Source organism: Carcharhinus amblyrhynchos, chromosome 4, assembly GCF_965287045.1.
Source record: "Carcharhinus amblyrhynchos chromosome 4, sCarAmb.v2.hapA, whole genome shotgun sequence".
NCBI classification, from domain to species: Eukaryota; Metazoa; Chordata; class Chondrichthyes; order Carcharhiniformes; family Carcharhinidae; genus Carcharhinus; species Carcharhinus amblyrhynchos.
Window position 1 is genome coordinate 54504630 of NC_137327.1, and position 25803 is coordinate 54530432.

The window sequence follows — 25803 nt, forward strand, 5'->3', positions numbered from 1 at the left end:
AGTCTTCATAAGTACTTAATTGACTAAAGTGCTTTAAGGTCCAGTGGTAGTGAAAGATGCTATACAAATGCAAGTCTTTTTTCTACATGAGGGTGACAAAACTGATTTGTATTTGTATTTCAGATCTTAAAGTAGTGAGCAGAATCTAATTTAAGAGTATCAGGCCTTAGTGTTTGGTGCATTTCCCATTGGATGAGTTGTCCAAAACTCAGCTTAGCACCAACAGAGAAGAGTTTTAAGATGATAGAAACTAATGGACAGATAGAGGCCATTTGGAATCCCTGTCAGAGACACTCGTTCTCTTGTAATCTCAATCCTTCACACTCCTTTTATATTTCTCCTTTACAATTATTTATCTCATTCCTCTGTTTAATGATATTCAAGTCTCTGCTCCAGTGCTCACTTTAGGTTTGTGGTCTAATAGCCCTCAGTGCATGAATTTCACCCTGTTCCTTTGGTTCTTCCAATGAGAGTCCTCACTCTCTGTTCCCTTGTTCTTCAACTACCCACCAATGTAACTGGTTGTAATAGGTGTAACAATGGAAACAATCTTTCACCAACCCCTCCCTCCTCTGCCTCTCTGTACCTCTGCCCCCAATCCGTTCTCCACACTAAGTAGGTGCTGGCTCTCTGTGGTGAAGTCTCCATACCAGATAATGGTGTCACACAAGGGAGGGGGCCTGTATCAAGAAGAGTAAAATGCTCCCAGATTGCGAGCAACACTGCCCATACTATTTATTTCCTATTTTAGGAAACTTAGACAATATTGAGGATTGGTAACCTTAGGTGTAACTTGAATTTGAATGTTTCTTTTGTTGGTCATTAACATTAATTGGAAATCATTTATAATTAAATGTATTTTAAGTGTACAATTTTTGAACTTCCTCCAAAACATAGCATATAACAACCCTCACCATATCAGTGGGATTCATGACCCTATAGTAAATACATGTCTTCTTTTTTTCTGTAATATACCTCTCCTCTCACCAATTCTTCAATGAAGCTTGGACCAACTACATGTTTATCGAAGTAGGTTGAATATTCAGTGGTGAATGATACACCTCCTGTCTATCTAAAGACTTTTTGCCATCTGTAACGCACAAGTCAAGAGTATGATTGAATACTCTCCACTTGCTGGATGAGTGCAGCCTCAATAACACTCAAGGAACCCAACCCCAACCAGGACTAAAGCCTATTTGATCAGAACCACATTCACCACCTTAAATAATCACATCCTCCAGCAGTGATGTAACATGTCTGCATCACCAAGATGCACTGCAACAGCTTGCCAAACTGCCTGCAACACACCTCCCAAACCAATAACCTTTACTGTCTGGGATAAAAAGGGCAGCAGATTAATGGGATCATACATCACCTCCAAGATCCCTTCCAAATCACACATTAATCTGACTTTGGAAATATATTGCCATTCCTTCAAAGTCTCTGGATCAAAATCCTGAAACTCTAACAGCACTATGGGAGTGTCTTCAACACAGACTGCAGTAGTTCAAGGTGACTCATCACCACCTTCTCATGGCAATTAGGGATGGGCAATAATTGCTGTCTTGCCAGCAAAGTCCACATTCCATAAATAAATATTTCTTAATTAGTACAGATATCAATTGTGCAAGGATTAGATTTAACAGCACTTCCCATTGATGGCTTCACTGGAATTCATGATGTGGTGGACTGGGACAGGCACAGTAAGTAGTCTGACAACATCAGGTTAAAGTCCAACAGGTTTTTTTGGTAGCGCATATTTTCAGAGTGTTGCCCCTTCATCAGGTGTGAGAAGAGTTTGGTTCGTAACAGGGCATATATAGACACAAACTCAATTACAAGATAATGGTTGGAATGTGAGTCTTAACAGGTAACCAAGTCTTTACAGGTGCAGACAATGTGAGCAGAGAGAGTGTGACTTGGCTAGTCAAGTTCTGCACACATGAGAATAGCCTCAACCAGGATCTTGGGTTCATATCACACTACCTGTAACTGCCACAATTTGCCTGGGCTTGCAAAGTCTCATTAACTGGAGACAAGTCACACCTCTTTAACCTGTGTTTAACTCTCCACTCACATTGTCTGCACCTATAAAGAATTGGTTACCTGTAAAGACTCACATTCCAACCAATATCTCATAATTGAGTTTGTGTCTATATATGCCCTGTTTGTGAACTGAACTCTTCACTCACCTGATGAAGCAGCCATGCTCCAAAGGCTCGTGCTACCAAATAAACCTGTTGGACTTTAACCTGGTGTTGTGAGACTACTTACTGTTCACTGGAATTTGCAAAGTTGGAGAATGGCACCTTATTTCTATTTGAGCCATGGGCAGAATCATCACCTTGGGTGCATCTCTCCAAATGCTGAAGAGCGGGTATGCATGTCCCTCTCCGATCCCAATGACCAAAAATGTATTTTAAAAAGAAATACTGGGGGCAGACTTTTACGGCCCCTCTTGCCAAAGTCAATGGATTTTCGAAAAGTGATTTGGACCCTATCAAAAGGCTGTTAACAGCTCTCCATTCATTTAGTGTACCAGTGTCCTGGTTCCATGTCCTTGAAGAGCATGAATTGCAGTTCAGGGAATTGCTCGCTATGGCTCTGCCTTGGCAAGCATCTGCCTGGCAAAAACTGTATATAGATTTTGCCCCTTACAAAACAATGAGGAAACCTGTGGAAAAGGCAAGGGTTAGGCACAGTCAGTTTCCCACCAATATTGCAAGGGGCTTGCAGTTTCAAATAGTTTTCAACTTGTTTTCTGTAGTGTAAATGATTTTCCCAGAAATAATCTTGAGCCACTTCCATTCATCTACTGCTCTGACCATTACACAATATTATGGAAGAGGTATACATCTATTTCAGGTATTAGCTGTGACTCTGTTGGTAGCATTCGAAAGTTGTGGGTTAAAGTTGCACTCCAGATACTTGAGCATGAAATTAAGCTAACAATTCAATTCAGTATTGAGGCAATGCTCCACTGTTGAAGTGCCATCTTTAGAATGAGCCACTATACCAAAGCCCCAATGTGGGCAGTAAACTAAACTCTTGGCACTAATCTGAAGAAAAATGGATTCTGTTAGTGCTCTGGTCAACGTGTCTCTGAACCAACATAATAAACAACAAATTATTTTGTCACTAGATAAAATTGCTGCTGGGGGAACATTTCAAATTGTTGTGTGGGGGAAGGGCTTGCTGTGCAAATTGGCCAGTCATTTTTCTACATTAACTACGCTTCAAAAGGATTTCATTGCTTTCGTTCTTTCAATAACATCATGTAATATAAGTTGTTCAGCACCCACCCTGCTCTCAATAAATAACTTTTTATTTTCCTTTTGTTCCTGTCCTTTTGGGACAGGCTGTTCTCTGGTAAGGATGTGATTGGTAAGTGGGAAGCCTTCAAAGGAGAAATTTTGAGACTGCAGAGTTTGTATGTTCCTGTCAGGATTAAAGGCAAAGTGAATAAGGAACCTTGGTTCTCAAGGGATATTGCAACTCTGATAAAGAAGAGAGAGATGTACGACATGTATAGGCAACAGGGAACAAATAAGAAGCTGGAGGAGTATAAAAAGTGCAAGAAACTACTTAAGAAGGAAATCAGGAGGGCTAAAAGAAGACATAAGTTTGCTTTGGCAGTCAAGGTGAAGGATAATCCTAAGAGTTTCTACAGGTATATTAAGAGCAAAAGAATAGTAAGGGATAAAAATGGTCCTCTTGAAGATCAGAGTGGTCAGCTTTGTATGGAACCAAAAGAAACGGGGGAGATATTAATGGGTTTTTTGCATCACTATTTACGAAGGAAACTGGCAAGGAATCTATGGACGTAAGGCAAACAAGTAGGGAGGTCACGAAACCTATACAGATTAAAGGGGAGGAGGTGCTTGCTGTCTTGAGGCAAATCAGAGTAGGTAAATCCCCAGGATCGGACAGGGTATTTCCTCAGACCTTGAAGGAGACTAGTGTTGGAATTTCAGGGCCCTGGCAGATATATTTAAAATGTTGGTACCTGTGGGTGAGGTGCTGGATGATTCAAAAAAAGGCTCAAAAAGTAATCCGGAAAATTATAGGCCTGTAAGCTTGATGTCAGTAGTAGGTAGTAAGAGATAGGATCTACAAATACTTGGATGGACAGGGACTTATTAGGGAGAATCAACATGGCTTTGTGCGAGGTAGGTCATGTTTAACCAATCTATTAGAGTTTTTCGAGGTGGTTACCAGGAAAGTGGATGAAGGGAACGCTGTGGATGTTGTCTACATGGACTTTAGTAAGGCATTTGACAAGGTCCTGCATGGGAGGTTAGTTAGGAAGGTTCAGTCACTAGGTATACATAGAGAGGTAGTAAATTGGATTGGAGTGTGGAGGTGGAGGATTGCTTCTCTGAGTGGAGGCCTGTGACTAGTGGTGTGCCACAGGGATCAGTGCTGGGTCCATTATTGTTTGTCATCTATATCAATGATCTGGATGGTAATGTGGTAAATTGAATCAGCAAAATTACTGATGATACAAAGATTGGAGGTGTAATGGACAGTGAGGAAGGTTTTCAAAGCTTGCATAGGGATTTGGACCAGCTAGAAAAATGGGCTGGAAAATGGCAGATGGAGTTTAATGCAGCCAAGTGTGAGGTATTGCACTTTGGAAGGATAAACCAAGGTAGAACATACAAGGTAAATGGTAGGACACTGAAGAGTGTAGTAGAACAGAGGAATTTGGGAATACAGATACATAATTCCCTAAAAGTGGCGTCACAGGTAGATAGGGTCATAAAGAGTGCTTTTGGAACAGAGTACTTTGATTTATAAAGGCCAAAGTATAAGAGTTGGAATGTTATGGTGAGGTTGTATAAGACATTGGTGAGGCCGAATTTAGAGTATTGTGTGCAGTTTTGGTCACCTAATTACAGGAAGGATATTAATAAGGTTGAAGGAGTGCAGAGAAGGTTTACAAGGATGTTGCCGGGACTTGAGAAACTGAATTACAGAGAAAGATTGAAGAAGTTAGGACCTGGAGAGTAGAAGAATGAGGGGAGATTTGATAAAGGTGTATAAAATTATGATGGGTATAGATAGAGTGAATGCAAGCAGGCTTTTTCCACTGAGGCTAGGGGAGAAGAAAAGCTAGAGGACATGGATTAAGGGTGAAGGGGAAAAATTTAAAGGAAATATTAGGGTGGGTTCTTCACACAGAAAGTGGTGGGAGTGTGAAATGAGGTGCCAGATGAAGTGGTGAATGCGGGTTCACTTTTAACACTTAAGAAAAACTTGGACAGGTACATGGATGACAAGGATGTGGAGGGATATGGTCCAGATGCAGGTCAGTGGGACTGGGCAGAAAAATGGTTCGGCACAGCCAAGAAGGGCCAAAAGGCCTGTTTCTGTGCTGTAATGTTCTATGGTTCAATAGACTTGGGAGCTCCTCTTTTGTTTCGAATGGATGACCAGAATGAGTGCCCTGACTCTGCCTTCTTGCTATAAATTTCATTTCTTGATGGTGATAAGCACAAAAAACATTTCCTCTTTCCTACTACAGCATCTACCTTAGGAGTGAACCTATTTTGTTACAGAGTTTGACGTGAGTGGAAGACGCAGTTAGATATATCAAAAACTTTATTCAGACACAAAAAAGGCTACGTAAAAAGGGATACACAAGCCATGTGACATGTTGATCATGCCAGTACTTTATATATTGGAATGATCAGCATAGCCACCATCTAATTAACATACATAATTAGGCCTGTTTCACCAGGCCTCATTTTAGACGTGGTTAAGCAAGGCAGTTTGAGTCATGTAAATATTTCCAATTTGATGTGCAGCGCCTCAAATTCATAAGTTGTGTCATATTGCTAACAAAATATTCAATCATCCTGTAAATTAAAGCATAAGTTAAGCCTCAAAATATCACATTCTCTTAACATTGTGTCTTTCAGAGTAAAGGAAATGTTGGATAAATTAGAAGAGAAAACATTAGAATTCAGAATCCAATCAAATTATCCCAGGAGTTAGTTTCTTCCTCAGGCTAACATTTCTTAAAGACTGCCAATCAAACCTTGTCCATCATTGCTGGTGAGTACATTAGGTGAGGCTGTGAATTTATGGACCCTACATTCTTTTCCTAACTTTCACCACAATTGTGTCTATTACTCAGACTATAAAGTTTTATGTGTTTGCTTTCCAAGATTTTCTGAAACTTTTAATTTTTAGTAATAATTCCTTATACAGTAAGTTCTAGACCATTCTAAAATTAGTAGATGCCATTATAATGTATTTCATTGCATGAAATCGTTATTTTGCTGAATATGGCTGGAAAGAAATGATTAATTTGCGCTTTTAATAAAACAAGAGCTCATATGCTACCATGTAGCCACCATTATAAACATAGAGTTTCCTATCTACTGGGTTGTAGTGGATGTTTGCCACACGTGGAGAATATTTGACAAACCGGATGTTGAGATTTTTAGCCTCTTGGTTAGTGACTGTATCATACATGTAAAATATCTCCTCTTCAGTATCACTGATATACCGGGTGGCATAAAGCACTCCACAAATCACAAAGGTGTTGGTTACTGCTTTCTTAAAGAGCTTTGTTTTCCAGGTCTGCAGCACAACCAAACTAATGCTGTCTATTTTACTAAATACAACATTGCCATAATTCTTCTCAGTAGCATAAATGACCCAAATGCCATTTTCATCCACAGAGAAATCCATATCTGTGTGACCGTAGCAGTCATAATAACAGTAAGGGAACTTATTATTAAAACCAGCGTCGGGAAGCAGAACATTTGTGATAGCTTTTGTTGCCATGTCAAACCTGCACATTTGCCCTGTATTATAACAGTTGTAATACAGAGATTGGTTGTAAACCACAACCCCAGGACCTTGTATCGCATTCGGGGTTGTGTATGATGATTTTACTGAAATATCAATGTTGGATTTTGCTGTCAGGAAGTTTTTGTAAGAAGTGTAGGTTCGGATCGCATTTCCATAAATATTGGAGGACAGCAGTGCCACAACCCAGTAGAGTTGCGGGCTTCCGGGCATTGAATCCATACCCCAACCTCCGTAATGGTATGATGTGCCATATGGATTGAGTTGTGCCAATACCGGCTCACTAATGTTGCGTAAAATTCCTCCGGAGCAGTTTCCTACAAGGAACACAGATTATAATTGCATTTTCTTCAAGCTATTTTTTCAATAATGTTTCTTCATACAAAGACAATAAAGGGAATAAACATTTTTTGTTATACCTATCAATCTCAAACCATCTACATTATTCCCAACAGGCTCAATCCATGTACCCTTTCCCAAAAGACACTAACAACACCCGTACCATTCCCACCTACTTAACACATAGCCCATTTTTTTCCTCAGATTAAATCCCAACCATGATTTTCTATCAAACTCAAGCCATTTACGTGCTAATTCTTCATGAATAAGAGTTAGAAAATGCATGAATGTTGTTATCCTGTGAAGGATCTTTGTGTTACATTTTTGCTTCAAATAACTGCACTATAATGATCTGTGGAGTACATCCTTCTGACTCTATTTATGACTCCTTGGAAATTATGGGGCAATTCTCCCAGCAAATTTCTAAGTGCTGAATTGATGGGGAAAATGGTGTAATTCACGATTGTACTTTCAGTGGGAGTTCAGACTTGAATTTCCCACGCTCTGTGCCGTGCCGAGGTCACAATCATTAAAAGCTAGAGGGTGGGGGCCTATTCACTCCGGAGTCTGACAGTTCCGGGCCTCTGCACCTACACAGTGGCCCCAAACTGTCAGCCTCCCTTTTGCTGGCCAGCAATCGAGTTGGCAGTCCAGGACCCTCGCAGTGCTGCCCCCTCTCCCCCCCGATTGTGGCCCCCACCCCCACAAGCATTCCTGAGCCAGCCCACCCCTCCCATCCCGGAGCGCCCTGATCTCCAGCACACACCCCACCCCAGCAGTGACAATCCCCCCAACCCCGGCAGACCACCCACCCCAGCCTGCCCCGATCGCTAGTTTCCGTCCAGTCCTGACTGATACCAATGCAGAATGGCAGCAGGACCCCCAATCCCACTAATCGCCCTACAGGCCCTGCTCCCACCTGGCCCGGCTCCATCTGACCCCGCCCCCATGGCACTGCCTGATGCCCAGTGGACAATGCCAAGGTGCCCCTGGGCATTGACACTTTGCCCCTTGGGCAGTGCCATGGGACAAGGCTGGCACTGCCAGTGTGCCCATATTCGGGGGCACCACCCCCTTTGTTGCTCAACCCCAGGGTGGGCTTGATTGCCCCCATTCACTCCAGCAGTATCTCCCGCTAGTTCACCAAAAGTGGGGAGCTACTGTAAACCCGCTGGAGTGAAATACTCCTAATGAGATGGGAGATGCTATCGGGCCCGGAAAATTCAGTCCGGGGCCCGATAATGACATTTAAATTACATTAAAAATAAATTAAAATTTCTTACCTGGTCTTCGCATCAGTTCCCAGCACGGCCTCGACCACACCTGCTCTCTAGCAGTAGGAGACAGGCATGCATCAGGGACGCATGCGTGAATCCCACGAATCGGCGCATACATGCTTCTCCCAACCCGACCCACCAAAAAATTAATGGGCCGGAATAGGAGAATCGCCCCCTACATTTTTCCCAACTTTTTCCCCTTACCCTTACCGAAAGGCATTGGTTCCTCCTGGTATATGACTAAGGCACAGGAACCAGCTTCCTCGTATCTCTTCCATATGACCGTTCTTTAAGTGTGATTCTAGTCACTGTATTTTAACAGGCTGTAATTAAGCCCTAGTATCTTCTCATGTTTTGTTCACATGATCATACAGACACTTCCAAAATATAGATTGCTACATAATAATTAGAAGCTCATATGATTTGCCTCCCTATTCCAGACTGTTGAGGCTAGTTGTATAAGCTTATTGTAAACTCTGGAATTCCCTACCCAAACTTCACCTTGGCTGGCATCTCCCGGTCCTGTCTGCTGTGGGAATTGTTGCAGGCAGAATGAGAAATTTGATGGACCAGCAAGAGGTCTGTTGACTTTGGGACTGGAAAATCCTACCCCTTCTCCCTACTTACCTTAAAACCTCTTTGAGCAAGCTTTTGGTCACCCATCCTAATGCCTCTTCTAGGCTTAGTGTTGATTTTTGTCTGAAGATCCTGTGGAGCATCTTGGGCTGTTTTACAAACTTAAAAGTGCTAAATAAATGCAAGTTGTAGATGGTGACGGATTAACTAGGAAATAACTAGGAACCAAATCTTGCTGTTTCTAATCCTTGAGGCTCAGTTATACATTAGTTTTACTGACTGAATCTATGGCATAAAAATTACAATTTCATGTGTTCATCATTAACATGGCATGTGTAAAAAAAAGATAATTATTTTACTCTGGCAATTGAATCTCTGCAATAGCTACAAAGAGTAACATAAATTATCTAAATTGTTTCCAGTCATATTGGTTGAAGTCAACATTGCTGCTCTCTTAATGAATGAAAAAGTAGCCTCCTGATATGTAAAATGAGAGAATATTTTCAGTTGAACGTTAGTTTAGAAGTCTCCTGATTTTGAATTTGCACCTGAGTCAGTGAGCCTGAAATCTCAGGTACATTGAGCTGTGTCTTGCACCTTGCATAGACAGCCAGTCTTCAGATCCATCACTGGATCCCAGTCACCAAGAGTATTCTCAATTTATGTTTTTAAAAATGCACATACTGATTACTCTGTGACTCTTTTCCCTCCTTTGCTTCTTTCCTGCTCCCAACTGCTTTTACGTTGTTCATTTAATTTTGGAAGCTTAGTAACTGGATAAAATGACTACAAGGCTACGTAAAAAAGATAAACAGCATAGATCCCAGGAGTCTACTCATTGGTTGTGGCCACTATAAAGTCTGAGTAAACAAACAAACAAAAGAAGCAGCTTTTCCAAAGCTGACAATTCACACTGGGGCACTGATATCAACAGTCCTCCGGGATCATCCTGAAATGGACATTTCCCTTCAGCAAATATGGACAATAGGTGATGACAGGTTACATAGTTGACAGCAAGAACTTGCATTTTTCGAACACTTCACTGTAGCAAAACATTTGAGGCACTGCACAGGAGTACACTTAAACAAAAATTGAATCAGAGACAAAGAAGGGGATCTTAAAACAGAAGACCAATGGTTTGGTCAAAGAGTTGGGTTTAAAACAGAGTCTTAAAGGAAGGGAGGGATTGAAAAGTTTTAGGAAGGAATTCCAGAGTTGAGTTCCAAGGAAGCTGAAGGCATGGTTGCCAGCAATAGGGTGAAAGAAGTCAGGGTTGCAAAACACACCAGACTTGGAGTAATACTGAATTCCAAGAGGGCTATAGAACTTGAGGATATTACAGAGAAATGAACAGGTGAACACAGTCTTGTCACCAGACAATATCCACATTCATACACTTCAGGACTTTCTGGGCAATCAGGTGTAGAAATCCTGTCCGATGCTTCATTTCCTAGCTTGAGTAGATGAACACAGTTAAAGTACCTTGACTATAACCCTGACTAGGATTGAGCCTGGTTTGTGCTATTCAGCAAGTGTTGCATTTAGGAATTACTGAGATAGTCATACAAACCTTTAAATAAAAACATTAAATGTTGTTCAAGCAATTTAAATTCAAATGAATATGGCAGGTATTAATGCTTATTTTGTTAGGGTAACAATATGAAGATGTGGTCTTGGTAACTAATATGTGCAACTGATAATATGTAATCTCACCAATATGTAATTTGCCATAGACAGAGAAGCTCTCCAAACGGTTCTTCATTATCTTCAAGTAGTCTTTCATGGACAGTAGGTTTTGTTTGTCATGTTGCTGCAAGTTTTTCACATTGAGGCGGGCATCCAGCATCTGGATCACAAATAGAATTCATTACATAGCCTGGTTATTATTAGCAATCTTTTTTCATCGCTGGGGCGATGAACGGCCTGGTCATCGCTGGGGCGATGAACGGCCTGGTCATCGCTGGGGCGATGAACGGCCTGGTCATCGCTGGGGCGATGAACGGCCTGGTCATCGCTGGGGCGATGAACGGCCTGGTCATCGCTGGGGCGATGAACGGCCTGGTCATCGCTGGGGCGATGAACGGCCTGGTCATTATCAGGGATAATTGGAGATCTGTTTATGGTAAGAGGTACTCAGCAACTTGTTTATAAATTCAAAATAAAGAGATTTAAGAGGAGAGGGAACAGATAAATTCACAAAAGGGGGACAAATTAGAGATGTAAAAAGAGGATGAGAAGATAGGCAGTTGATAAGGAGAATGGATCAGAAATGAAGGTGTAAAAATAATTTCAATAATAAATCCATGCAGTGGCCTGGGACCCTGCATAATGAGCAGGCAGCAGCTCATTTTCACAAAGCTGGCTGAGGATTGCCAGCTTGAGATCCCTCAGCACTTGGTATTGGAAAGTGTAAAACTCAGTTATGATCAATTGCAATGGAAAATTTGATATATTTAGTATAACAGAATTTCAAAAATGATAGTTGAATATCTTTCCCTTTCACTTTATTTTATTTCAGTAATGAAAGATGCAAGTGAAGAACTCGAAATGGGAATCGTTGAAGAATAATTCCCACATAAAGTCAGTATTTCATATCTATGGGTTCATAACAAGCTATTGGCCTCACATTGCGATGATAGAACATAAGAAATAGGAGCAGGAGTAGGCCATCTAGCCCTTCGAACCTGTCCTGCCATTCAATAAGATCATGGCTGATCTGAAGTGGATTAGCTCCACTTTCCCGCTTTCTCCCCATAACCCTTAATTCCCCTGTCTATCAGAAACCTATCTACCTGTGACTTAAATATATTCAGTGAGGTAGCCTCCACCACTTCAACGGGCAGAGAATTCCAGAGATTCACCACCCTTTGAGTGAAGAAGTTCCTCCTCAACTCCGATCTAAACTGCACTCCCCCCTTATCTTGAGGCTGTGCCCTCTAGTCCTGCTATCCTTTCTAAGCGGGAAGAATCTCTCTATCTCTGCCCTATCTATCCCCTTCATTATCTTATACGTCTCTACAAGATCCCCCCTCAGCCTTCTAAACTCCAATGAGTACAGACCCAGTCTATTCAGCCTCTCTTCATAGGCTAACCCCCTCAACTCTGGTATCAGCCTAGTGAACCTTCTCTGCACTCCCTCCAGGGCCAATTTATCCTTCTGCAAGCGCGGTGACCAAAACTGCACACAGTACTCCAGCTGCGGCCTCACCAGCACCCTGTACAGTTGCAGCAAGACCTCCCTACTTTTATATTCTATCTCCCTCGCTATAAAGGCCAGCATTCCATTTGCCTTCTTGATTACCTGCTGCACCTGCAGACTGGGTTTTTGCGATTCGTGCACAAGGACCCCCAGGTCCCTCTGCACCGTAGCATGTTGCAGCTTTTCGCCTTTTAAATAATAATCCCGCCTACTATTATTTCTGCCAAAGTGGATAACCTCGCACTTGCTAACATTATACTCCATCTGCCAGGTCCTCGCCCACTCGCTCAGCCTATCCAGATCTCTCTGCAGACTTTCCACACCCTCCACGCAATTTGCTTTTCCACTCATCTTCGTGTCATCAGCAAATTTCGTCACCCTACACTCAGCCCCCTCCTCCAGATCATCTATGTAAATGGTAAACAGTTGAGGCCCCAGCACCGATCCCTGCGGCACTCCACTGGGTCACCAGCTGCCAACCAGAATAGCACCCATTGATTCCAACTCTCTGCTTCCTATTAGACAGCCAATCCTCTATCCATGCTAACACCTTACCCCCAACTCCGTGCACCCTAACCTTCTGCAGCAACCTTTTGTGAGGCACCTTATCAAACGCCTTTTGGAAATCTAAAAACACCACATCCACCGGTTCCCCTCTGTCTACCACACTAGTCACATCCTCATAGAAATCCAATAAATTTGTTAAACACGACTTCCCCTTAACAAATCCGTGCTGCATCTGCTCGATCATACCATTCTTTTCTAGGTGCCTCACTATTTTTCTTTGATGACGGATTCTAGCATTTTTCCAACTACAGACGTTAAACTAACTGGCCTATAATTCCCTGCCTTTTGTCTGCTACCTGTTTTAAACAGTGGCGTAACATTAGCCATTTTCCAGTCTTTTGGCACCACCCCGGAGTCCAGCGAATTTTGATAAATAATTACTAAGGCATCCGCTATCACCTCTGCCATTTCTTTCAGAACCCTGGGATGCATTCCATCCAGTTCCGGGGACTTGTCCACCTTCAGTCCCATTAGGCTATCGAGCACTACCTCTCTAGTGACAGTTATCACATTAAGGCCCTCATCTCCTACCATCCTTCTCTCTCTAACACCCAGCAAACTATTCGTGTCCTCCTCCGTGAAGACCGAGGCAAAAAACTTATTTAAAGCCTCAGCCATTTCCTCATTGCCCACTGCTAAATCGCCCCTCTCATCTTCGAAGGGTCCAACATTCACTCTAGCCAGTCTCCTCCTCTTTATATATTTGTAAAAACTTTTATTGTCATTTTTTATATTTGGAGCTAGTTTAGCTTCATAGTCTATCTTTCCTTTGCTTATTGCCTTCTTAGTCATTCTTTGTTGATTTTTAAATCTTTCCCAATCTTCTAATCGCCCACTACTTTTAGCCGCTCTGAACGCATCAGCTTTTAATTTAATACTCTCTATTTCCTTCGATAAACATGGCTGGTTATCCCTTCTCCTACCATCCCTTCTTTACCATCGAAATATATTTCTGCTGAGTACTGAAAAAGATCTCCTTAAAAATTCTCCACTGTTCCTCAGCCGTCCTACCAACCAATCTGCGTCCCCAATCTACATTCGTCAATTCCACTCTCATCCTATCATACTCCCCTCTGTTCAAACAGAGGACACAGGTTCAGGACCCTACTTTCTCATCCTCCATCTGCATCAGAAATTCAATCATACTATGATCACTCGTCCCAAGAGGATCCCTCACAAGAAGATCCCTAATTCTACCTGCCTCGTTACACAACACCAGATCTAATAGTATAGTAATACAACTGATTATGAAAAGTATATGTATTTTTATGTCTAAGAGGAATGTTATGCTTCATGCTACAGGTGTCAGTATACTTGGAAGGAATGCAATTCAGATGTTGAGAGAGCAGGATAATTACTCATTTTAGCCTTGCAATTAGTTATGTTAAGCAGCGTTAATGGACCTTTAAGTTCTCCAGAGATTTATTATTAGAGTGTGTTACAGAGTCATGTGATAATGCAGTTTATGTACAGTCCTGGGTCTGTAACAGAGAAAAACTGCTTTTACAGGAAGCAGTTTGGTTTGCAGTTCTAGCTGGGAATTGTTTGAAGGCAGAGGTTTCTACAAATTACTCTGAAATTCTGGGGGCGATTTTACCATTTTGATTCTAAGTGCTGAATCTGGATGCAATTCAGATCTGGCTTGAAAACCTATTTTCAGGCACCCCCATTCACACTTAGCCTGAAAAAACATCACGAGTCTGAATTGTGCTGTGGACGGGGCATATCACGCCCACGCCAGCTCATTAAGTCAATTTAAATGCATTTAAATTGACGTCGTGCACGTTTCGGTCATTCTCAGGCCTTGGTAAAGTGGGAATTTGCATGGATGTGGGTGCGGATCGCACTATTCGTCTCACACTCGACTTTACCAAGTTTTTGCACCCAAAAACGGGCGCAATACAATGGTAAAATCAAGCCCTCTATCTCTCTAAAAGCTCCAAGAGTGTTAACAAATGTTAAAACGAGTATGCCTAGGTTGGCTAACGACTTAGAAATGGATTTATTTATGTACGAATGGGATTTATTTGGAACTAGAACCATGCTAAGTTAGAAATTAAAATGGTTTCCTTTTCATTTTTAATTATTCAACTGTTAGTAGTTAACTTGCTTCATTTGTTCGAGTTATATTTAAACTGTCTTGTCAAATAAAGTTTGTTTTGCTTCAAAAGATTCTTAATTTGTAAGTGGAATCATTCCTGGAAGGAAGTATCCTTTTGTCACATTTATGCCAAAGTAGAAAAATTGTTGTGATCTAATCTTTTGGGATTCAAAGTTATTTTTAATTAATGTTCATCAACAATATTACACGCTCCCAAATGAAATGGTAAAAATAGCTTTCCCACTTCACTTTCCAGTCCACCAGCCAGTTAGTTCATAGAATTTAACCATACCAGCAGTTTCAAATGGAAGCAATAGCCACTGGACACAGCATTCTAACTGACAGAGAGACCACACAATTTTAGAATGCTCTTAAAGAAGAATTCAACATCCGTGCAAAGTGGGGTGGACAGACAATGAGTTGTGTGTTGCAAATACTGAGTTAAATCCAAAGCTAATTCCAATGTGAAGTGAAATAAGATTCCCAACATTGACTATGATGTTTAGTTTGGTTCCAACTCTGGATTTAGCTGCACTTGTAGTGTGTTGTAGAGTCTATGTGAAGTGCAACTACTGTGGTTGTACTGAAATTGTACGCTTTGCGAATCACAACCCCCATCTACTGGTGATGTTAAATGTAGAATTGCTTTACAATTATAAGCTGCTGTTTAACCAAAGCACTCTTTTCCACAGTTAAGGCTATTGATTGTGAGGCCTGTCTGAGATAGCTTTGTGGGAGGTAAGAGAGTCTTTTAAATGTCTGGTTTTCCACAGATACATAATTCTTGATTTCTACTGGGAGATATGATCAGGCTGGATAAGTGAGAAAACCTTCAGGGAATAAAATCATAGAATCCCAACAGTACAGAATTAGGCCATTTGACCCATCAAATCTGTACCGACCCTAATCCCACCCAGGCCCTATTCCAGTAACCCTCATCTACCCTGCTAATCCCACTGACACTAGGATCAATTTAGCATGCCAGATCAATGCACATCTTTGGACTATGGGAGCACCCGGAGGAAACACATGCAGACAAGAGGAGAAGGTGCAAACTCCACACAGACAGTGACCCGAGGTTGGAACTGAACCTGGGTCCCTCGTGCTGTGCAGCAGCAATATTAAGCACTGTGCCACCATGCCGCCCATCTCAGAGTGAGGCCTAGGCCTTTCCTAAAATATGCATTATATTTCAGCACAGTGGCCTACTGATATTGCCAGACTGACATTAGGACTGATAGGAGTGAGTGGGAGATTGGATTATTTGGATGCCAGGGACCAAAAGGAAGCATTCTTGGCAGAACCTCAGTGCTGGGCAAAGTTTTTCAGTAGCCAATGACAGCATGGTGAGGGAGAGGTAAGGCCACGGCTAGGGAGAGCCAGTGACTCTTTGTGGGGCCTTGGAGAAGCACTTCTGCAAAATTTAACATTCTCCATTCTAGTCAGTTGCCACTGTAAGTCCCATATAGTATGAGGCCTCCCACTGACCCACAACATTAAATCATGTTGCATTAATGTTCTAGGCAACAACTGGGGAGGCAATAGTATAGTGGTATTTTCACTGGGCTAATAATCCAGAGACTCAGGGTAGTGATCTTGGAACACAGATTCAAATCATGCTGCGGCAGATGGTGAAATTCAATTCACTTAAAAAAATGGAATTTAAAATATTTAAATGATGATCATGAAACCATTGTTAATTGTCGTAAAAACCCAACTGGTTCATTAATGGCTTTTAGGAAAGGAAATCTAAAATCCTTACCTGGTCTGGCCTACATGTGACTCCAGATCCACTGTACTTTGGTTGACTCTTGAATGCCCTTGAAATGGCCATGCAAGTCAGTTCAAGGGCAAATTGTGATGGGCAATAAATACTGGCCAAACCAACAATGCCCACATCCCATGAATGAATTTTTTTTTAAAATTGACAATAGATTCTTACTTGCCTATAGAACTTTGGCCAATTGAAAGTTGACCAAGATGAAATGCACCAGATGGAAACAGAGTGACCTCAGGGTGATAAATGGAGTCAACCTGATTTGGTCCCCTACAATTAAATGTTCTCAGTGGGTAAGGAGGTGTGGGGGCTAAAATCAAGGCCATGGTCTGAACCATCACCAATCAAGTCTAGCAATCATAGTATTGACATGTGGCAATGTTACAATAAATACTGAAAACAAATCCAGTTGATCTCACCTCAGTGGAGACCTTGAGAAGTAAATCAGTGTTTGATGAAGGAACACTCTGAGTCTTTGCAATCTCTGAGCTGAGCCGCTTCAGCTCCCAGCGAACAGTCCAAAAGTTGAGTGGATGGTATAGTTGCTGTTTATACATTGCCTCAAATGGTAGCAGCTGAGAAGAAAGGTTTTGTATCTGTGCCTGGAACTCTGGAATCTTGTACTCAGCAAAAGTTGCCTTTAAAGTTACAATATCATATTGAAAAAAGAAACAAGTCAAATAAACAATGATGTCCAATCCATGGCATGTATTAAAGAAATTGCTATTTAAATAGATCCTTTAAACTGAGGAAAGTTAGAATGGTATTTGTTAATCACAAGTAGGCTTAAATTAACATTACAATGAAGTTTCTGTGAAAATCCCCTCATCGCCACACTCCAGTGCCTGTTCAGGTACACTGAGGGAGAACTTAGCATGGCCAGTTCACCTAACCAGCACGTCTTTCGAACTGTGGGAGGAAACTGAAGCACCCAGAGGAAACCCATACAGACAAGGGGAGAACATTCAAACTCTGCACAGACAGTGAACCAAACCAGGAATCGAACCTGGTCCCTGGCACTGTGAGGCAGCAGTGCTAACCACTGTGCTACCATTCCACCCCTAGATCATTTTGGGTAGGGAGCTTCTTGTACGTTAATAGCCCTAAGGAAGTATCTGACAATAAACTGGTTGAACTTAGAAGACTAGTCTGGATTGATTTTTCCATCATAACCACTTGTTCTGACTAACAGGTGGCAGGAAATGATTTGGAAACACTACAGTGCCTATGGATATAGACAGAACTCAAAGTGGTGATTTCAAATTAAAAGGAAGAGGGGTGTTGTGGAAAGGCAGAGAAATCTATAAGTGGGAGAATGATATAATTAGAATGTGCCTGTTAACTGTGGTAAGCTCTTGCTTCCTTATGAGTGACAGTGAGTGTTTAGTTGCTTGACTGTTGTGTATGTTAAAACTAAATCTGACCTTATTCTCACAATGATTGTATTCTTTGGGATATCCTAAGGTTAAGAAAGACGCTATATAATGCAAATCTTTCTGTTTATAAGGAGCTGTTTAATGTTATGTAATTGGTTGGTGTTTGTGTCTCCCTGTTCTGGTGAATGGGTATTGATGTGTATGCCTCTTCCTCTAAGTGAATAAGTTTCAGTGTCTGTATCACCTATTCTGTGTGAATAATTGTCAGTGTTTGGGTTGCTCTGTCTATGTGGACAGGATCCACTCTCTGAATGACATGATGTTGGTGTATGCAGGCTGCCAGTGTCTACGTTTACATTTGCTCACCTCTAATTTCCTCTCTTCCAGAGATTTGACGCAGTTCTGTGACAGACCTTGTAATTGTTCAAATTTTTCAACTGGAAATTCCCATTCAGAAAACTGCATTTTGCAGACACATCGATTCCCATTCTCGAGTACTCCATGAACTCCCTGGAATTGATATTCTGCTTCCTGTAAATCAATAGCTGTCAGTTTGTAATAAGGTGCTTGGATTCCCTTTCACAGCATTACAGTGAACTCCTAAACTATTATATGACCTAAGCATAGACTTTTGGTACAGTATCCATAACATACAAATAGTGATGAAAATTGTAAGGGCAAATGACCTTAACCAATGAGAAAGTGGCTCCTTGGACGAAACAGTCCAATAAATAATAACAGTCTGACTCAACTGTCGCATTGGGCTAAATTTTAACTTTTTGACATGCAAGGAGCAGTGGAGTTCTGGCAATTTATAAGAATTCCAGAAGCCAGTGCAGCTTGTTGGTCAGTGTATCTCTAACCTAGACATTGCATTACTAGGTAATTACCCAGTTACCTGACCAATTGGCATCAGGTGGTATAATAAGGATTAACGTGAAATGATTTCAACTCCAGTAATTAAAGTCCAACCATTCAGTTTGATGAATTTTAGATTGGGAGCACAGCAGAGTCCCATTCAGCTATAGGTTGCACTGGTTCCAAGAAACCTGCCCTTTTTGCAATCGTCTGGAGTCTGTGGACCATGTTTATATAGAGTGATTTGGGCCAGACTTCCTTTTGAATTACTTAAAATACCTTTTGTTACAGTTTTGTTTGCACTTCAGCTTCACACTCCTGATCTATGAGCACTCAGGATGGTGGAGGAGGAAGACCTCCTTGTGAACTTGCTCCTAGACCTGCTAAATTTGCCATAAACAGGTCCTGGCATCGGGCAGGCTGTCTACCCCTTTAGCACAGCTACATTTGTGGCTGGATCCCTGGAGAGGGAACATGTGGGGTCTGTGGACATTGCAGGGACTGGGATGCCTTTTTGACATTTTTTTGGTTTGGTGTTTTAGGTTTCATTTGTGCTTTTTTTTTTTAGGTGGTTCCACTTTTATTTTGCCCCTCAGTTCATTTAATTTAGTTTAATTGATTTAAATTCAAAAGAGTTGGGAGCACAACAGAAGAAAATCAGTAGAATATGGTCCAAACATTCGAAGGGTGCACCTCACTTTATGAACACTTTCCTGGATGTGATGCTGGGGGCTGATGGGATCCATAAGGAGATGCTCTTCATTGCTGATAGGTGGCAGAATCCTGCAGATAAATCTGTGACTAGAGGTTGCCTCTGATGGCAGAAACACGGTAGCACATTCGTGGATGCAATGTCAAAAGTGGTTTAATGACCCAAGCTAGACAGGGAAGATGAGGACAGTGGAACACTCACCCACATCCTGCATCATCCAAACTCCTCACCCTACTTTCTTAAGTCTACTTCAGCACATAATTCCTCACATTAACTTATCTTTCAGGTACAACATCCCTCACTGTCCATGCACTTACACACATCTCCATCTGTCCATTCACCACTGACACTCATCCCCGTGCATTGTCATGCCTCTCCTTCAGTCACTATCAACAAATGACCTCCATCCATCTGTTTCAACACATGCCTTTCTTTTCACTCACTCATAGGTTTCTTTCCCTTCTCGCAGAAGAGAACACAAAACACAAGGGGGAGGCTGAGAACTGGAAGTGACCCTCCAGCCGCTGAGAACTGGAAGTGACCCTCCAGCCGCTGACAGCTGCAGGGGAGGCGGTACTGGAATTCAACAGAGTCTTGGCATGTTTGATCACTGGAGATGAGAAGCTGGGCGGCAGGGTGGGGTGGGGGGGGGGGGGCCTCTTGGGATACCTGGTGACAGAATTAAATCTCAGACAGCCACATGGCATATGACATTCACTCCTGCACATTCAAACAAAAGAGCTGTGTGACACTGTGCAGAGCGAAGCACACTATAGCCATTCTGAAAAGACTGCCTGATCTTTATCAAAAGGTGCCTTCAGATCTGTCCAGACACCTGATGGCTTTCTCAATAACACATTTAGTGTTCACATGGCCTTCATTTTTTTTTGGACTTCTTTAGTTGGGTTCCTCATGAATATTACCAGCCACATTTTAAGTGGGTATCCCTTGTTTCTGAGCAGAGAACAGATCAGGGAGTAAAATATCATGACAAATATCAGGGAACCTTGTGCACAACTGCATAAAGATTTTTTTTTGAGGTCACACACTAGCTGTACATTAACAGAGTCAAAATTTTTTCAGTTGCTGCGCAATCTGGGGATACTTTAAGGAGAATCTCAAGGCATTCTACAAATATGTGAAGAGTAAAAGGATGAGAAGAGAAGGGATATGACATATAAAAGGTGAAAGGGGAAAAAGTCTGTGTGGAACTGGAAGAAATGGCAGAGGTGCTTAATGAGTACTTTGCCTCAGTATTCACGGTGGAAAGTGATCTGGGAGGTTGTACTACAGGTTTGCGGCAGACTGAAAAGATTGAGTATGTGGACATTAAGAAAGAGGATGTGTTAGAACTTTTAAATTCTATCAAGATAGATAAGTAGCCGGGACCAGATGGGGTGTACCCCAGGTTACTGTGGGAGGTGAGGGAAGTGATTACAGAGCCCCTGGCGATGATCTTTGCATCGTCGATGGAGACGGGAGAGGTTCTGGAGGATTGGAGGATTGCAGATGTGGTTCCTATTTTCAAGAAAGGGAACAAGGATAGCCTGGGAAATTACCGACCGGTGAGTCTGACCTCAGTGGTTGGTACGTTGATGGTGGAGGATTCTGAGGGACAGGATTTATGAGCATTTAGAGAAGTTTAGTATGATCACAAATAGTCAGCATGGCTTTGTCAAGGGCAGGTCGTGCCTTACGAGCCTAGTTGAGTTCTTTGAGAATGTGACTGAACACATTGACGAAGGAAGAGCGGTGGATGTGGTTTACATGGACTTCAGCAAGGCGTTCAGTAAGGTCCCCTGTGCAAGACTACTTGAGGAGGTGAGAGGGCATGGGATCCAAGGGGCTTTGGCCTTGTGGATCCAGAACTGGCTTGCCTGCAGAAGGCAGAGAGTGGTTGTAGATGGGTCTTTTTCTGCATGGAGGTCAGTCACCAGTGGAGTGCCCCAGGAATCTGTTCTAGGACCCTTGTTGTTTGTCATTTTCATAAATGACCTGGATGAGGAAGTGGAGGGATGGGTTAGTAAGTTCGCCAATGATACAAAGGTTGGTGATGTTGTGGATAGTGTGGAGGGATGTCAGAAGTTGCTGCATGACATAGATAGGATGCAAGACTGGGTGAAGAAGTGGCAGATGGACTTCAATGCTGATAAATGTGTAGTGGTCAATTTTGACAGGACCAATGGGATGAAAGAGTACAATATCAAGGGTAGGAGTCTTAGCAGTGTTGAGGAGCAGAAGGACCTTGGGGTCTGGGTCCATAGGACTCTTAAATCGGTGTCGCAGCTGGAGGATGTGGTCAAGAAGGCGTATGGTGTACAGCCTTCATTAATCAAGGGATTGAGTTTAGGAGTTGGGAGGTAATGCTGCAACTTTATATGACCCTTGTCAGACCCCACTTGGAGTACTGTGTGCAGTTCTGGTCACCTCACTACAGGAAGGAAGTGGAAGCTATTGAGAGGGTGCAGAGAAGATTTACAAGGATGTTGCCTGGATTGGGAGGCATGCCTTATGAAGATAGGCTGAGGGAGCTAGGTCTGTTCTCCCTGGAGAGACGAAGGTTGAGAAGCGACCTGATAGAGGTTTATAAAATGTTGAGAGGAATAGATAGCCTTCAAGAATCCACCCTATTTCCGAGGGCTGAAATGGTCGCTATGAGAGGACACAGGTTTAAGGTGCTGGGGAGCAAGTACAGAGAGATGTTAGGGGTAAGTTTTTCACCCAGAGGGTGGTGAGTGAGTGGAATCGGCTGCCGTCAGTGGTGATAGAGGTGAATTCGCTGGGGTCTTTTAAAAGACTTCTGGATGAGTACATGGGATTTAATGGGATTGGGAGTTACAGATAGTTCATGGCCTGGTAGGTAAGGATACGATCGGCGCAACTTGTGGGCCGAAGGGCCTGGTTGTGCTGTAGTGTTCTATGTTCTAATCACATGCATGCAGTCGATGAGTCCATGCCAGAACCGCAGACACGAGCATCTGCTCAGTCTGACTGGTCTCACCTCAGGTTGAAAAGAAAAATGGTCGCTGGCCCTTCCAACCAAACCAGCAGCACTTGTCTTAGCCAGTAGAATGTGAGGTCCAACAATGTCTCCAGCAGGTTGCTGGAACAATTAAGTGATGACTTTGACAGCTACTGGTAAAGTGTGACCACCAGGTCCAGCTGACAGCAAATCTTGTTTCAGAAGGCTGCAAATATCTGTCACTGTATGATGTGACATCCTTAGCCTCCTGAGACACAGGTGTTCCAGCAGGTTAAGGAAGCTTATCCTCTGTCTATAGACCCTGGGTGAACTGTGTTCTGGACCTCTTTGCTGATTGATCTCTATTCTCCTGTGGATTTGCAGGTCTCTGAGCAGCAGGCTGGTACTGTTCCTGCCCCTGGTGGTGCTGGTCATCTTAGCTCTCATTGAGGTCCAAAGCAACACAATATAAGTGGACACCCTGGGTAACCTGAAAATCAGAACTTAAGTGCAGATTGGACACACAAGCCTTCAAAGTGTAGCACGAAAGCAGCTCTGAAGTGTCAGCACGTCCCGGTTTATTTCCCTGTCATATTTTCAGGGACCTGAATTACCCGTGATCTAGCTTTGCGTTCAGTGGCGAGTTCCAGGAAATACAAGAAGTCTGTGGATGCAAACTTAAACTGAAAACACCATGTTAATGTGGCTGTAATTGAGCAATTGTCACACTGAAAGTGGCAACCTACCTGTCCTGAGAGAGATGCTACATCACAGCCTAATATGCTGGCATCAGATGTGAAAGTTGGCAGGTTGTATTCAACTTCCCAAAGTGCTCAAATTCTCTCATGACATAACCCCCAGATCCACCCCCACATGCTCACCCATGCTGAAATCCCCCCCCCCCATTGTTTCACCCAAGTACCTAATAGAAAGACCAGTTTCAGTATGCGCAAACTAATAACCTTACAACTAGTTGATCTGCTTAAGGAAGTGAGTCTAATACTCACACCGCACCACCATCCCTCCCCACCCCATTTCAGATCATTGAACCTCAGCTGATTAGACCTTGTGAAGTAGGAGAAGAGGAACAGGACGAGGCTATTCGACACAAGTCCACTTAACCATTTACTTAGATTATGGGTGATCTATGCCTTCAATCAATTTACTCATTTTTGTTTCATATCTCTTTATGCCTCTGAGTAACAAAAATCCATTAAGTTCAATCTTAAAAATCTAAATTGACCCACTATCTATAACCTTTTGTGGGAGAGGATTACCTATTTCTGACAACTTTGTGTAAAAACTTCTTCCTCATTTCATTCCTAATTGGTGATTGGCCTACCTACCTATCATTTCAAGTTTATTATTTCTTCTGAATTCCCCATCTAGAGGTAATAGTTTCTCTTCATCTACCATATCTAACCCCCAAACATGTGAAATATCTTGGTTTCTAAGCTCAAGCGAATACAAGTCAAGTGTATTGAACCTGACCTAATTTAAATCTGGGTATGATACCAGTGAATCTCCATTGTGCTTTGTTCAGGGCCAATATGTCCTTCCTGGGGTGGGATGGATGCAGTACTGCAGATCTCTCACCAAAAGCTTTATATAACTGAAGCATCGCCTTTTCCCCTTTGTATTCCAGTTCCTTCCAGATAAACATTCCATTAGTCTCTTTTATGTTTTAAACCTCCCTGTTGTAGCTTTTGGTGCCTTGTATACATGAAAACCCAAACCTCTTTGTACTTCATAGCTTTGTCTATGTCCTTCTGATTTATCTCCGCCGTCACACTTTTGCTCACGGTCCATGTCCCCTAGTAACTTGCTGCTTCCATCTATACCATTTACTGCGTTGCTTGCAAACTTTGGCGGCTCTATTTATATTCCAAGTCAGTGATAGATATGGTGAAAAGCTTGATGATCAACAGCCATTTGTCTCCACTCTTTAGGTCAAGTCTATATATTTCTCAAAAGATGTGTTAATGAGTTAGAAGCAAGATAATCCCTCAATTCACTGTGCAGGGAAAGACGGTCAGTGTAAAGGAAGCAGTGTATGGTGTGGGAAATCTGCTTTAGTGTTTATGAAATGGCAAACCCATAACCAGAGAAAATTTCCCTCCCCAACCTTAATTATTTTTTTCCCCTTCAGATCCTCATTCTCCTCAAAGAGCGGCGGAATTTCGAATTCAGTAAAAGCCAGTACCTTCAGCACAGAGGTGGGCGCTGTGTATCAACCTGCACAGATTGAAACATTGCTGTGGATAAACCAGCGCCGATCAGTTCACCCGGAGCGAGCGGACCAGCCTGGGCAGCATCACTGCAACCTCGGGAGTCCGGATAACGCCCATCCTGACAACTCATCTGTGGGATTTTCCAGCACTTATTACTTTTATTTCAGATCTGCAGCATCCGCTGAGTTTTGCTTTTCACACCTACCGTCTCTGACGGTTTCCATCTGGTGAACTGAGGGGACTGGGATCTTCTCCTGATTTTAGGAAATATTCTTTTTTTTTAAACACTCAACGAGATGATCACGCCTGGCGAAATACTGCTGAGCAGATCAGCCCGAGCCCACGAAACCAGCTATGACTATTTCACAGCAATTGTACAAACCAGGGGGTGCAGGGAGAGGAGAGAAGGGAGAATGGGTGAGAGAGGAGAGAAGGGGGTCAGAGGAGTGAAGGGAAGAGGTAGAGGATGAGATGACTGAGAGGAAGAAGACAAAGTGGAGGAATAAAGAGGAATAACACGCTCCAGGGCCTGAGACATTCGTGCAGTTAATTGTTAGTTATTTGTAACAAACGAGATGACCAGGTCACGACTCGGTGATACTCACAGCAGACAGCAGAGATACGAGGAACACGGCAAAAGTCAGAGAAATCGCAGCCATCCCGAGAACTGCACTCCAACCCACGGGGTGACATTTATTTAATAGGGGACTGAGGGGAGGGGAAAGGGGGACGCCAGATGAAGAAGGCGGAAGATCAAGGGGAGGAGAAATGAGATGGGGAGGGGCCTTAATGGTAAAGGAACCTAGAGAGTGGGGAGGGACAACGTAGAGAGGGAATTGGAGGACGGGAGCAAACAGGAGAAACCAAATAAATATTAAAAAATAGTGGTTTTTAGGAGAGGAAATAGGACTGAGAGAGCAGGTACACTGGAGGAATTTACAATTGGGAAGGATGCGCTGTTAGAAAGGCTATCTTTATTTAAAATTGATAAGACGTCAGGACTGGA

General features: G+C 42.5%; 1 protein-coding gene across 1 annotated transcript; it reads right to left on the reverse strand.

The window, feature by feature from the left end:
- Nucleotides 1-5612: 5612 nt before the first annotated feature.
- On the reverse strand, nt 5613-25510 carry LOC145342594 (olfactomedin-4-like). The gene is made up of 5 exons (XM_080188140.1): nt 25403-25510; nt 18401-18565; nt 17078-17296; nt 10728-10860; nt 5613-7139 (listed from the first exon to the last, which is right to left on the reverse strand). Exons 1-5 carry the CDS (start codon nt 25454-25456, stop codon nt 6325-6327), a joined length of 1386 nt encoding a protein of 461 aa, XP_080044266.1. The 5' UTR covers nt 25457-25510; the 3' UTR covers nt 5613-6324.
- Nucleotides 25511-25803: the final 293 nt, after the last annotated feature.